The sequence below is a fragment of the Sander lucioperca genome, chromosome 14 (genome assembly GCF_008315115.2).
Source record: "Sander lucioperca isolate FBNREF2018 chromosome 14, SLUC_FBN_1.2, whole genome shotgun sequence".
In the NCBI taxonomy this organism is placed as follows: domain Eukaryota; kingdom Metazoa; phylum Chordata; class Actinopteri; order Perciformes; family Percidae; genus Sander; species Sander lucioperca.
In genome coordinates this window covers 15,858,225-15,873,800 of record NC_050186.1, presented here as the reverse complement: position 1 = coordinate 15,873,800, position 15,576 = coordinate 15,858,225, and the positions used below count along the sequence as shown (strand labels likewise).

At 36.7% G+C, this 15,576-nt stretch overlaps 1 protein-coding gene across 3 annotated transcripts; it reads right to left on the bottom strand.

Moving 5' to 3' along the window:
* Positions 1-916: 916 nt before the first annotated feature.
* On the bottom strand, positions 917-10,007 carry hexb (hexosaminidase B (beta polypeptide)). Of its 3 annotated transcripts, none has more exons than XM_031317787.2 (14): positions 9,681-10,007; positions 9,373-9,524; positions 7,715-7,780; positions 6,884-6,930; positions 6,661-6,771; positions 6,463-6,564; positions 6,226-6,358; positions 5,000-5,180; positions 4,813-4,899; positions 4,648-4,720; positions 2,993-3,173; positions 2,469-2,559; positions 2,257-2,361; positions 917-1,259 (listed from the first exon to the last, which is right to left on the bottom strand). In XM_031317787.2, exons 1-14 carry the CDS (start codon positions 9,941-9,943, stop codon positions 1,196-1,198), a joined length of 1,656 nt encoding a protein of 551 aa, XP_031173647.1. In that variant the 5' UTR covers positions 9,944-10,007; the 3' UTR covers positions 917-1,195. The 3 variants fall into 3 exon arrangements, with proteins under 3 accessions (XP_031173647.1, XP_031173648.1, XP_035847535.1); XM_031317788.1 differs by lacking the exon at positions 2,993-3,173 and adding an exon at positions 3,810-3,984 and having other exon boundaries at positions 9,681-10,005; XM_035991642.1 differs by lacking the exons at positions 917-1,259; positions 2,257-2,361; positions 2,469-2,559 and adding exons at positions 3,677-3,711; positions 3,810-3,984 and having other exon boundaries at positions 3,094-3,173.
* Positions 10,008-15,576: the final 5,569 nt, after the last annotated feature.

Below are 15,576 nucleotides of genomic sequence, written 5' to 3'. Positions count from 1 at the left end.
TCAGCTACCAGTACTCTGTACTTCGGTCCGTACGGGGACTTGCACCAGTAACCCTCTGGTTCCCAACCCAACACCCTACGGACTGAGCTACTGCTGTCATTGTTTACTATGCTGAAAAAAATTATAAAAAGTCATAGTTTAGTATGTCAAAACAAGTCACAAAACAGTAACAGAATAGTATGTCGAAGAAAGTCATAGTACAGCATGCTGAAAAAAATCATAAAAAGTCATAGAATGGTATGTCGAAAAAATTCACAAAAAAGTCATAGCATAGTATGTTGGAAAAGGAACGTACGTATATTATGCTGAAGAAAGTCGTAGTATAGTATGTTGAAAAAAAAAAAATCACAAAAACGTCATAGTATGTCGAAAAAAGTAATGAAGTCATGTAGAGTATGTTGAAAAAGCTCTTAGCATAGTATGCCAAAAAAAATAAATAAAAAAATAATCACAAAAACGTCTAGTAGTATAGTATAGTATGTCGAAAAGTCATATTATAGTATATTGTAAAAAGTCATAATATAGCATGTTGAAAAAAAGTTATAACAAAGTCATATTATAGCATGTCGAAAAACGTCATATTATAGTATGTCGAAAAAAGTCATAATTAAGTCCTAGTATAGTATGTCGCAAAAGTTATATTATAGTATGTAGAGAAAAGTAATAGTATAGTATGTCAAAAAAGTATGTTGAAAAAAGTCACAAAAAGTTGAAAAAGCTTGTAGTCTATTATGCTAAAAAATACATAATATACTGTCGAAAATAGGCACAAAAAAGTCATAGTATAGTATGTTGCAAAAAAGTAAAAAAAAAAAGTCATAGTATGTCAAAACAAGTCACAAAACAGTAACAGAATAGTATGTCGAAAAAAGTCAAGTTTAGCATGCTTTTTTCAAATAAACACCAGACTACAGAGAAAACTTTTAATAACATTTTATTCACAGTCAATTGTACAAACATTCATAAAAAAACGAGTGCATTATAAATTCAAGATTGGTTTATGACATTAGATGTGATCAAGAGTTCTGTAGAGCAGATTTAAAAAGAATGATACGTCTCAGAACATCAGTACAGTGACATCTCTACAAAGGCAATTTAGCATTTGATTTCTCAGTTTAAAATACAAGCAAGGAATTGTTTGTATAGGGATTTGCTTCCCTTTTCGATTCCCATGGCCGGCCCCTTTCAGTTGTTTTCAGATACCTTTGTACTCACGGGGACAGTAGCTGGAAAACAGCGGCTCAGCTGGGATCCCACGCCTTAGACAGGAAAAGATAGTTCAGATGGTTAATAGGTTTCATCTTAAATTAGTAGCCTTTAACAGGAATGTGTCAGTTGGATTCACACAGGATTCACAAATGTATTTCTGATGCACATACAAATATTTCTTAATTAAAATAAATAGAATAGAATTCCACAAATACTCCTGTGGATGTGATATCCATTTAGTTTTTCAGTCATAGTACAGTATGTGGTAAAAATGTCAAAAAGGTCATAGTAGTGTGTCATAAAATTGTCAGAAAAGTCATAGTGCAGTATGTCATAAAAATAAACAATAAAAAGTCCTAGTATTGTGTCATAAATATGTCAAAAAAGTCATAGTATAGAATGTCGTAAAAAAAAAAATCAAAAAAGTCATAGTATAGTGTGATAAAAATGTCAGAAAAGTCATAGTGTAGTATGTCATAAAATGTTTTTAAAAAGTCATAGTATTATGTCATAGATTTATAGTATAGTATGTCACAAAAGTCATAGTATAGTATGTCATAAATATGTAAAAAAGTCAAAGTATAGTATGCCATAAAAATGTCACAAAAAGTCATAGTATGGTATGTCATAAAAAGTCATAGAATAGTATGTCATAACAATGTCAAAAAGCCATAGTATGTAAGACAAAATCATACAAAGTCATAGTATATAGTATGTCATAAATATGTTAAAAAGATTCCTAGTATAGCATGCCATAAAAATGTTGTAAAATGAAATAGAAATTCATAGTAGGTCATACATATGTCATAGTATAGTATGTCTTAAAAAGTCATAGTTTGTCATAAAATGAAATACAAATACATAGTATGTCATAACAATGTCTTAAAAAGTTATAGTATAGTATGTAGTAAAAAGCCATAGTATTGTCTTGTCATACAAAATGTCATAGTATAGTATGTCAGAAGTAGTAAGTAAGTCATAAAATATGTAGATAAGTGAGATAAGATAAACCTGAGATAATGAGATATACAGACTTTAGATACTTACGCCACCATGCGACAACGGTGCACAGACAGTCTGTTAAAAGCATCATTAATGTCCGTCACATCTTTGGCACTCCACAGTCGCTCTGCCACAGCACTGGCACGGGGCCTGGGAGCGACGGAAGACAAGTAACCAAAACAAAATCAGTTATGTCATGTGTCATGGTTCAAAATAAAATCATTTTCTGACGAAGAGTTTATTACAGAATAACATACCAGAGTCTGGGTGTCAGGTTGGTTGCATCCACATACTCCCCCCACAAACAGGCTTCTCCACCAATCACAAGCTTCTTTTGTTCTTCAGTTCCTGTTTTAAAATGTAATATACAATGAGATAGCAGCCCAAGCAACATCCAGGGAATCTACAACTCCACTGGACTAGAGTGATATATGAAATAAAATAAAAAACATATTCAATTGAATTACAATTATACCGTGATTTTTTCACCTCTGATAGCAAAATATTAAGATAATTTCCCTCTGTTCATTCAACAGGCTTACACATATTTGCACAGGAGTGACAAACAACTTTAACGACATTTCAGGTATGTGTCAAGAGTCAAGCAATGCTCTACTAAAATCTGAGTCAGAACAATAAAACAATAATATGAGTGAGGCAAAGTCCTATAACCAGTATGTGAATACTAAGAAAAAGCAATTGTGCATAAACAGCAAATTACCCGCCGTCAAGAGCAGTGGAAAGAGGTCTTGCTAAATAAATCAATCATGCAGACACGAACCATTGAAATCCTGTGGGTCGGCCTTGTAATGGCCATGCCAGTCCTGGCCGTAGGAGATACGGTTTAGGTACCAGGGAGTGGACAGCAGGGTCTTGTACCCTGCTGATGTAACATTTGCCATCTCACTCTGGTATTGCTCCTGGTTTCCTTTCCAAACATGGATAAGTGTGTCTGGTTTCAGCTACACAGCACACATACATAAAAGTATCAGTATTAGCAAGAGAAAGAAGAAAAATGGGGGGGATTGAAGACGAAAATGTCCGAGCCTTCGATTACTTCAAGTCCATTTAAGACATTTGTGTCTTGTGTTTTTACTTCTGCTTATATTCCATTTTAACTATGTGCAGAGCATTATATCACATAATCTGCATGGTAATATTTTTGTGTCTGGAAATCAAAGGTTCAGTCCACTCTCGTCTTGGTCCAGGTTAATGGAGGACCAAACCAGACTTATTTTTCCCTGGCTGTTGAATTTGAACCCAGGACACAAAAGAAGGGTGTATACCATCTCACCATGCCACATTGTTTACTCATTTACTAGTATTTAGTTTATTGGTCATTGTATCAAATAAACCAGGTTTGGTCCTCCACAGCGGGGAGCTACATCAACCCATAAAAATAAACAACACGGGAAACCACCAACAACAAATCCCCATATTCACTTCATGTCTGTCTGGCACTCTCCCCTTGTCACAACTGTGCAGTTTTCAAGCGTAAGCCTGTTGAACAAAAGCCAGAATTCCCGTTTGCCTCAATAAGCAGGCCCAAATCAAGAGTTTTCCTCTACCAAATTAAATTGATTCCATATAAAACTGACCGTCGAAGTCGAGCGGCTCAACCTTGTAGTACTTCTGCCAGTCCTGTGCGTAGCTAATGTAATCTAGGTACCATGGGGCGGAGAGGATGGTGGTATACCCTGCAGCCGTGACCTTGCCCATCTCCTCATTCGCCCCGCCGCCGATCCACACATGCACTACGGTGTCTGGCTTCAACTGGAATAGTTACAGACCAAGCTACTGCACTTAAGTTAGTTACTACATGAGGAGTTGGTTTTGTTTAAAGGAATAGTTTGGCATTTTCGGAAAATGCGTTTATTTGCTTTCTATCTAGGAGTTAGATGAGAAGATTGATACCACTCTCATGTCTGTATGCCAAATATGAAGCTTCCATAAGAAGCTAATTAGCTTAGCTTAGCCTATAAACAGGAAACAGGGCAAAACAACTAGCCTGTGTCTTTCCAAAGGGAACAAAATCCACCTACCAGCACCTCTAAAACTCACTACTTAACTACTTATCTTATTGGTGTAATCCGTACAAAAACTGAAGTGTAGAACAGTCATCTTTAGAGGTGCTGGTAGGTGGACAGACTCACTGTTTACGGTCTTTGCGATAAGCTAATAGGCTGCTGGTGACATATTTAGTGTTTGAACATAAGATTGGTATCTATCTTTTCATCTAACTTTAAACATCAAAGCACATAAGCTTATTTCCCAAAATGTCAAAGAATTAATTTAATACACAGAATGAAAAACAAAAGACTTATAAATGGTGATGAAGCATTTATCAAACCAAACTCTGGGTCTAGTTAGTACATACAAATCCTGCATTAGAGAGTTAGAGTTAACTATAACATGGAAAAAAACTCTTTAAGTTACCTTAACACCATTATCAAAGACCTCCTGCCAGATCATGTAGCCCTTATGGGTAGTGGTGACGATATCCAAGAGTCTATCAGATCAAAAAAGGCACAAATTAGGATTAGAAGTTAAAATGTGAAGTTTCAACGATAGCCAGTTTACTGTTAAACAAGCAAAACACACTTTTGGATATAGAATGATTCCAGTTTCTTGTAGTCTTGTCCGTAGCCTTGCTGATCCATGAACTTCTGAATGTCCGGGTTGGACTTCCTGCAGGGGTAAACAAAAAAGAAACAGCAGCCGAATATTAACCGCTGTCCAATCTTTCATGATGAGAATACGTTTTTCGACATTGCGTACACAGTCTCACCAGCAGGTGAAGTCCACCTCATCACCTCCCAGGTGGACGTAGGCATCAGGGAACACGGTGCTGATCTCCTTGAAGAACTGGCTCATAAAGTCATACGTGGTGTTCAGGATGGGGTTCACTGGTCCGAAGGAGCCAGAGGGTTTGGAGCCAGAGTAACAGGGTGTGAGCAGATCTTTCTGGCCTGAGAGGAAAAGCAGATTTATCATGCTTTATTGTTTTCAGATAGCCTGACAAGCCAGACCCACATCAAAATGTTGGGTCTGGGAACACACCACTGGCAGGGCTCAATCCGAGGGGCGGGATAAACGGTTGTCTTTCAAATTCCCTCTGCACGCAATAGCATAGCGCTACAACCAACCAGAGCAACGAAGAAGGTGACGTAGTCAGAGATTAGAATGACTTCAGTGCCGTTCTTTGTTCAAGTCAACTCCAAGTCTTCCTTCTAGCTCCTTCCCAAGTGTAGGACCAACAGACTCAAGAACTCCTTTGTCCCTCATGCCATTATACTCTATAACTCCTCACTCGGGGGGAGGAGGAAATAGGGTGAAATAGGGTAAAGAGGACGGAACAGAACAGGAAGGAAGGGAAGGAGAGGTAGCCACTCACTCATTCACTGTGCAATAAATTAATTAATAATCTACTCACATACATACCTGGACACTAACTGCTCTTAGCTGCTAATTTATGCTAAATGTCATTTATTTATTAACTGTATAATAACACAATACCATACACAGTCCTATATATGTATCTTTATTTATCTGTAATTTATTGTTTTTTACTGTTTGTTTACTTCCTATATTTAGATAAATGTTTATTGTTATTCTTATACTGTATTTTTTTTTATACCTCTTTATTTAAAGAGTGTTCTGTAAGCTGCTGAAATCTGCTGCTGGAAATTTAATTTCCTTGCGGGAGTCATCCCAAAAGGATCAATAAAGAGAAGTCTAAGTCCAAGTCTTCCAGAGTCACGGCTAAAGCCAATTCGAAAGACCGCTGTTCGCCAGCAGCAGCAGCCAAATTCTTTGTTTTCAAGTAGCAGGGAATTCACGCAGAACTGTCGCAACTCTGCCGTCATTATGTTAAGCAAATTACATTTGCTGCCGCCAGGGTGCGTCTAGATTTCTAGGCTAGTTTTCAGATATATCCTTGCTGAATGCTGATGTTTTTAAAAAGAAAGAAAATCTAATTTCTGTAAAAATAATACATAAAAATGCAAAACTTACCTTTCCCCCAAGACTGTGTGTGTCCTGGAGTGTCAAACTCAGGGACAACGCGAATGCCTCGCAGACGGCCAAACTCAATTACCATCTTCACGTCAGCGGGTGTATACACGTGTGTGTATGGGTGGTAAGCTCCCTGTGAACAATTTAATGAATTGTGAAAAATACAACGTCTTGATATTAAAAACTTTATTTGTCTTTGCTGAGATTCACCACCAATAACCTAAAAACCTTACTGACCTGCTGGCTCAGCTGTGGGAACGTTCGGCTCAGGTAGGGGAAGGATTGATCATCCACGATGTGCCAGTGGAAAACATTGAATTTGTTCATCGCCATTGTTTCCTGTATGAATGCACAAAAGGAAAATAATATTTAAGCAGTAAATAAAATGAAAAAATTAGAAAAAAAACTAAATAAAAAACGGTCTTACTGACGCACCAGATTAGCCAAGATCACTTTAAGGGGCAGGAAATGCCGAGAGCTGTCCAGTAAGATGCCTCTATGTGCAAATCTAGGGAAGTCACTGATTGCTGTTGAATTGATGCTTTTCTGAAAAAGATACCAAGTGAAAATCAAAGTTAAATCCTGGCTCACATACAGTTGCCCCTTGATCCTCATTATGAATAAAACATTTAATACAATCATATTGTCTTTCACATACCGCTCCATATTGATCTTCATATACCAACTGGCTGAAAGTTTCCAGACCTAAAAATGATGCAAAATAAACACACTGTATGTAATCATGCGGAGTTCTTGGAAGTTTTTAAAAGGTACAATAAAATTGAAAAGGTCACTCTCATTTGATAACGTTCCCTAGGTATGGGAGCAAAGTTCTACAGTAACAAAAACACACTGGACTTTCATGTTGTTGGAGTGACACCAGTTTTGCCACACGACATTTAACGTCACATCAGACTCAGCACTTTATCAACACAGCAGCTTTTGATTGCACATATTTCATATACAAATACAGCAGACATTCTTTACACAAACATTTTCCATCTGTGATCAAGTGTTTGCAAGGGTCCAGAGTAGAGCTGAGTATAATTATTTGATTGACAGAAAATAGATTTGGGAAATACTCTTAGTTGGGGTTCTTGCTGAGAGTTAGATATCACTCTCATGTCTGTCTGTTAAATATCAAGCTACAGAGAGGAGATTTTATCTTAGTTTAACATAAAAACAAAAAACAACATATTAAACAAACAAGATATAATGTGTTAAAGCAACACTATGTAACTTTTCCTGCTTCGGGCCTCCTACAGGTTGTCTCATTGGAACTACAGCTGCAGCTAAAAGTTACATAGTGTTACTTTAATTATTGAGCTTTAGAGGTGCTGCTAGGCATATTTAGTTACATTTGCATAAAGCCAGGCTAGCTGATCCCCCTTGTTTCCCCTGCTGAACTACACTAACTGTCTCCTGGGTGTGGTATTAGAGTAGTATTGTTTGCTTTGAAACGGTGCAATAATGGGCAAAAAAAGCCTACCATGCAGGGCTCCCCAGACCTTTGGCGCTTTCAGGACAGCATACGGCAGATCCACAGACAGTTCATCTGTGGAAACAAACAGTTGTGAATTGCATGCCAGTGTTGTCAAAGCTTGGCAGGTGGTTATTACTGTACTAAAGTCAGCTTCTTAAACACTTAGGGAGGCTTTAACCAGACGGCCTATACTGACCTGTTAATCCAAAATGTCTAAAATCCAGGTAATCTCTAATTCCACTGGTGAGTCATGAGTATAAGCCCTTTCTCTGGTTGTAAAATGCAGTAGGAAGAATCAGATAGATGTGTCGATATCATCAAAGTATTCAGATGCTTTACTTTGAGTAAAAGTACCAATACAACAAACGTAAAAATACTCTCTTACAAGTAAAAGTCATTAGTATTATCAGCAAAATGTAATTGAAGCAGGGCTCAACACTAACTTTTAAAAGTCATCCGTGTTTAGTTTGGAAATAGAAAATATGGTTGCCATTTATAGTCACCTTATATTTTGAGTAATTAAGATACTATGCAGTTATACATCAGCTTAATAATAAAAATGTGACCTAAAATAATAAAACCTTAACTACAGTAAATAAACAAATTCATTGCAGTTTGTGTTTTATCTGATCCTTCAGGGAATTTGAATCTTCAGTGTTACGCGGCTGTATGTCTCTTTGTTGTAACTGCAAACAACCATAGACATCTGAAATGTGACAAGGGGCCATAGCTACACCCTGCTGCTGTATTTTAAAAGCTTTTCATATGTTTTTGTAATGTTGTATCTTCATTTGAAAAGTAACGGCTATATATTTTTGGGTGGAGGGTTATACCTTATACAGCAATGGATATATATTATAATTCATCAGCAGAGGCTTTCAGATAACAGCATGCAACTTTCATTTCCACAACAGCAGTGGTGGAGGAAGTATATATATATATATATATATATATATATATATATATATATATATATATATATATATATATAAAAATTACTCAAGTAAAAGTAGCAACACTGCAATTTAAATATACTCCAATACAAGAATAATCCTGCATTGACATACTTTAACTTAAATGACACATTTTAGTTAAAGTATGTAGGCCTAAGTACTGTTAGTTAAATGTGAACAGGTTACAAAATTAGCACCATCCACCAGCTAAATGCTGGTAAAATATGCAAGTGGTTGGCAGATTTTCTTCCCTCACCACCAGCCAAAAAAACCAAAAACAATGGTACTGTAATTTATTGAGTGGCTGGTAAAATGTTAACATTCACTAGCCATTTGGCTGATGGACAAAAAAGTGAATGTTGCACCCTGAATGTAAAGTATCAAAAGTGAAAGTACTTGTAATGCAGAAATATAGTCCATGTAGAGATCATTTTAACTACTTTATATAGCCTACTGTTGGGCAGTTAACTCTTTAACAATGCATCATATTTATGTCTGTAAAATCTTTTAATCTGTAAAGTAACTAGTAACTTTAGCTGTCACATTAATGTAACAACCCCATTTTCTTTCTAAAATGTGGTGTAGTAGAAGTATTTAAGTAGCAGAAAATGGAGATACTGAAATGTACTTGGTTACATCCCCCCACTGCACAGAAGCACCACAGTTAATATCATGATTATGTGACATCAATAAGGAAGAGAAGAGACTCACATGACTCGTCAGAAGTCACACTGGGGTAACCGTCACATTCAGAGTCAGGTGATGTGATCCACACCTGCAGCTCGGTCAGCTCAGAGGGACCTGTTAGCCTGCTTTTTCTCGGCCCCTGCCTTTTAGCGATGCCAAACATGTACTCATAATACCTGTCGAGAGAGGCAGAGAAGGCAAGACTTGATTGTCATGTAGGTGTGGGTCCCTGAACGCAGCACGGCGCTTTGTTTCCTCATAACAAACAGAAAAAGAAACGGAAAACAAGAGCTCAAAAAAACAAAACAATTACACAAAATAGAGCTTCTTACCTCCTGTAAGCATCCTGCAGGAGGCTGCAGCTCGACCCGGCGGATGACTCCTTGGCGTCAACTATGTTAAAGCTGGTTAACTTGAATGAAAGGTCTAAGATTTTCACTTTCTGCGGCAGCGGCCACAGAGAGACATATTGTGAAGCCTGAACAGCGCGCACAGTCCCGGCCTCTTTGTCCAATTCATCGATGTAGTTGTAGTGAAGCCCCTGGGCAAAGGCAAGAGCCAGCAACAATAGCGTAAACTTCAGAGCAGTAATCATGTTGGTAGTAGACGGTAGAGTCACAAGACTAGCGACCGACCAGGCAGCAGCATAATGTGGAGGGAGCTGGGCGGGGCATCACATGCGGAAGTCTATGCTGTGTAAAGATTTAAAGAGGAACCACAATATGTCAATGACCACAATCCATGGCACAACCCATGGCACAACCCCTACTGCTTTGAAAAATGTAATAATTGCCTTCCTTAAACACATGAAGTTAAATGTGAAGTGCAAAAGAAGGCAATGCAACAGAAAACAATACATCTTAAGTTAGCTATAGACCTTTATTGACAACATTTGATTGATGTACGGGCCATAAACAATTACTACTAAGTTATTTGATCATATTGCCAAAATGTGTTTTATCTTGATGTTATCTGCTGGAAATAAGTAAGTAAGTAGGCTAAACAAATACATATTCTATTGCACAACACATGCAACACAAACCACAAACAACCATAACCATTTAAAATAAAACAAGTATAAATATCATAAGTAGGAAGGATGCATTTGACATTTAAAAAGACTGAATATGTGGTAGATAAACACTAGAAGACACTCTAGGAGAAAGCAATGTTAAAAAGTTGTCTCTTCAGATGTCCCAGAAATAATAAATAATAAAAACATCATGACCATTGGAAAACTTGGTTTTCATTAGGGCTGTTGCAGCAACATGCTTCAGTAGGCTACTTCAGCAGTATAATTGTGCTCGACCTGCTTCTGAGTGTGTAGAGTGGGGTGTGGTTTACAGTTAAAGATCAGGACAGGATAAACCAGAGAGTCATACAAAACATAATAGTCTAGTAGCCAGCCCATAGAGCCCCATTGTGAACCCGGAAATGTTGAGTACACCAAAGTTTTATTGCAGAAATGTGAAGTATGGGTCCCCAGCATACAGAAACTGCCGGATGCTAATTTTCGTATGTTGAGCAATTTGTATAATTAGCACAATTAGCATAATTAGCATAATCGTCCTGATTGACAATAGATTTTGCACTGTGTGATCAGTTTCTACAATTTTGGAGTGGTTTAAGAGGTTTTAGAGGATGCTGAACTCAATTATGGCACTTTCAGATTTCAAAATGGTAACTCTATAACAAATTTGGATAAATTTAGACATTTTTTATTAATTTCGGACAAAATTTTAGGTTATTTTCATGGTAAACACAATAATCTTACATTTCAGAATCACAAGAGCTCTTGCTCTTTGATGTGAATGTTGATAACCTAAATTTGTTTACATTTCTTGAGGTCCGGTCATGTTTTTATACAAATAAGCTGTTGCAGCTAGCTGTTGTAGTTGTAATAAGTATGTTGTAAAGCAAGGGAGCATAGTCTAGTTTTAAAGTACTTGAAACATTTAAAAATGTATGGAAAACTTAATCATAAAGGGAGTAGTTTCACCAACTAGCATGTTCAAGCATGTCTATTGAACTCATAGCCCTATCGAACAAGCTAATCACAAACAACTGAAACGTTAAGGAGCGAGAATTTTTGGTACAACATAATTTAAGTTGTGCGCTCGGCAGTAGAACTAACCTAACGTTACACTAGCCAGTATCCTAAAAGCCTGGATTGCTAGTCTAGGACGGCTACTTTACCAACGCCTCTCTAAACAAGTTTTGACATTGTCATGCCAAGTCAACATGATGCCATACTTTATTCTCTAAATTTCTATTTTAATCTCAACATGTTGAAATAAATTCCGCCATGTCCAGATTTAAGTTGGAATGATATTTCAATTTGAGTGTCAAAGTGTTGACTTTCAAGTCATGTTGACTTTCATGTCGAAATTCACCCTGCAAATATTTGTTTCTTATATTGCCTTAATATTCATACAAAAGTCAGTCAAGGGATTTAATGTTGACATTACTTATGTTTTCACATTAAGATAAAAAGTGGACAGAGTTATGACAGTATTGTTCAATACATTGTGAATTTCTAGTCTGATCCATTTTGTGGGTGAATCTTGTGTTCTAAAATTAGTTACCATTATTTTAAAATTTCAGTTTCTTCTTTTTTTAAATTCAGACTTCTTGTGGTTTGATAAGGAAAGGATTAAAAACAGTCGATATTCAGTGTTATTGCTACTTTCTCAAGTTGTTGTGGAGGATTATTTAACCATTCGACTCTAGAGTTAAGTACTTTCAAAGCAAAGAGAGATGGTTTGATCAGGTCGAAATGTCGGGAAAGAAGTGTCTGTTTGCACCATGCAGTGGCAAAGATGACGACTTTAAAATATCTGGGTCCAAAGGAATCACCCCTCTGCTAATTAAGAGCGAGGAGCTCAGAGACACAGCCATACATGAGACTTTGTCAAACATTATTGCTACTGATGGTGCTTCATCAGCTTCTGTGCTATGTCACAAATCTTGCTACAGCTCATATACTTTGGCATGGCCCTAGCGACTTGCGGGGCCTGTCTTGTATGGCATGTATATATTGTATATGTACATGTTTGGCAAGGTGCGGAGGTGAGGCCCTCTTGGTTAGCTTTGCGTCTGGCGGGCTGACCCGGGTTGCCCAGACTCGGTTTTAACTCTTGCGTCTGGCAGCGTTTTAACTGGGTCCTTGTTGGATCTTGCGACTTGTGGACAAACCTGGGCAGCCCTTCTGCCATTCGGGCGTTGACCTAGCGACTTGCGGGGTCTGTCTTTTATGGCATGTATATAGTGTATGTTTGTACATAGTTCGTTGATCACACAAGGTGATAGGTTTAGATGATGTCATGTCATTGGGTGTCTTAATGAGCTACCCCATTAATATGTATCGTACAGTTGCAGGATCCAAGTTATGTCAAATACCCGCATTGCTTTTTCTTCCAGAAATGCATAACATTCAGCAAAGATAACAAAGATTCATCTTTTATCCAAAAAGCAATTTTGAATATTCAAAAGTGTCAGGAAGGGATTCAGCTTCACTACACCCTGAAAACAATGCATCAACATTCACAAGAGCACTCATGATTCTGAAATGTAAGATTATTGTGTTTACCATAAAAATAACCTAAAATGATGCCTGAAAGTAATCAGAATTTGCCTAAATAAATCAAAATATGTAATAAAATTAGCTCTTTCAAATCTGAAAATGCCAGAAATGAAATCAGCATCCTCTAAAACCTATAAAACCACTCACATATTGTAGAAATTGGCCATACAGTGCAAAATATGTGGTCAAAATGGACGATTAAGCTAGTAATGCTAATTATGCTAATTATGCAAATTGCTCAACATATGCAAATTAGCATCCAGCAGTTTTAGTATACTGGGGACCCATACTTCACATTTCTGCAATAAAACTTTGGTGTACTCAACATTTCCGGGTTCACCTAGTTGGCTACTAGACTATAATGGTACATCGCCGAGTCCAAAAGGTTTCAGTTTGGGATACCTGCCTGTATCTGTGTCACAGATCACAACTGACTTTTCACCAGAAGAGGAACAAAACTACATTTGTACAATGCATTTGTGTTACTAGAGTAAACCTGAACCTTTACTTTAGTACAGCGTGTTTACTCACATTTTAGTGACTCACATTTTATTTTGTGCACTAGCTACTACCCACAAGATAGAATAAACAAAATCATGAGATAAATAAAAGCTGAAACAATACTTCAAACTCCAGTTTCATTATTATAATTGTTATTATTGTTGTTTTTTATTAAGTTATTGTTTTTTGTTTTGAGTTTATGAAATGTTTTCTTTCCTCGTTTATGTTCCTCTTTTTTTGTAAATAATTGATGTAAATTTGGTAGACACGGGGTGGGATTAAATAAATGTATACTTCTTCCCACTCCTTTTCGGATATGTAAACAGATCGTCAAGTGTTCACAAGTTGTTATTATTATTAATTTATTGTCTTGTTATTTGTTGTTATTGATTTGTTTTGTTTTTATTTATTGTCTGCTGTTCTGTTCTTTATATATTCAAAATAAAATAAGTGAATCAATCATCTTACATAAAGTAGAAATATCTTAATGCAATAAAAAGGGACAATGGAAAATTAGTGTGGTCTTCTGAATATTATATATATATATATATATATATATTTTTTTTTAATTATTTTTTTTTTTGTCCACAAGGTGTCTTTTGTGTCATGTATGAAGGATGTTTTACCATAAAGATTTGTTATGGTCAAATGGGGATTTAGAACATCGGTAACATCACTACGTAGCAAAACATACATTTCTTTATCTGTGAATTACTTTTTGGCAAACCAAAGTAACATATATTTGTTCATGCATAGCCCATACAACATGAAGTATTTCCCTATTTAGTGAAATACAATGCTTTTTGGTAATTTCTTGTATTGTGTCACCTCAAATGTGCAAGCCCAAAATGTGGCAAAGAGAGAGTTTTAATACAGTCAGAAGAAAAGAAAAATATATTAAAATATATATTGTTATTTTACACATACAGCAGTTGAGTATGAGGCCAAACAATGGGGAAGTTAAGCCAATGTCAATCAGACACAAGGGTTTATAATTAAACTAATTATTCCCTCAATTCCAGCTTTCAACATTTGACACTCCACTTTGTCCACTAGATGTCTCTCCTGTCATATATATATATATATATATAAAAAGCATTTCCCATTATTTCTTCTTCACAACTAAATACACCTCTCTAAGGAACACTACTTAACATCCTGGACATGAAGCTACAGTTATGGTGTAATTTCTGTCTTCATAAAAACAGTTGATGGGAAAAGAAACCAGATGCGAGTATGTAACGGCTCTAGCCACCACAACACAAGTACACAAAAAAACAAACAAAATAATAACATCATAGCTTCGAAGGTCCACTGAAGAGTTTAGTCACAGCCAAAAGTCCCGTCAACAAGGACCACAGATGTGACTCACACAAGATGTCCAGGGATATAATTGGACTTCCCGTTCCCAGCTACCCCAACCAAAAAACCACAATGTCTTTATAATCCTATGGATTTATAATGGCCTATAGCAGTCAGTGGTGAGTTTGCTGTGACTCAGTCCAACATTATGGTATTTTCTACATGGTATTGTTTTGAAATGTATCACTGTAGTTTTTCTTTTAGTTAAAAGCACAACACAAACAATACATTTCATTTAGGCTACTTTACTATAACCATTGGTTCCTGTACAGTGGCCAGTGGTCCATCATGTTTTGCAGTAAATGCTTCTCACATTGTTGCATCAGTAACAATCTAATAGGCTAATAGTAGCCTATATCACTCACAGGGGCCATTTTTCTGTGGAACAAGTACTTTTACTTTGCTGCCAATAGCCTACTTCTAGGAATTTAAATGCAGGTACTTAAGGTAGGCTACTTATTTCCTGCACTACAGCTAAAAGTAACCATACTTGTCAAATTGGAGTAGAAAGTAGCCTAACATGTTTCCCCTGTGAAATATAGTAGAGTAAAAGTATAAAGTAGCCTAGTTCAAAATGGAAATACAGAAATACTTCAACCTAAAGAAGACGGTGATGATGTGTGTTTGTTTGTATGTGTGTAGGAGGAAACTCCTGCCTTGGGAGATCTTTTTGCATAGGCCTTCTGTCTCTCCTTCTCTCTCTCTCTCTCTCTCTCTCTCTCTCTCTCTCTCTCTCTCTCTCTCTCTCTCTCTCTCTCTCTCTCCATTTCCTGCGCGCGGTG

Bases quoted from the DNA above. Each gene is read 5' to 3' on its own strand.
- hexb (XM_031317787.2), bottom strand. From the start codon at position 9,943: ATGATTACTGCTCTGAAGTTTACGCTATTGTTGCTGGCTCTTGCCTTT. The intron at 9,525-9,680 runs GTAAGAAGCTCT...CTCTCTCGACAG, and splicing joins CTGCAGGATGCTTACAGGAG to GTATTATGAGTACATGTTTG. The intron at 2,362-2,468 runs GTATGTTATTCT...CGTCGCTCCCAG, and splicing joins AACCTGACACCCAGACTCTG to GCCCCGTGCCAGTGCTGTGG.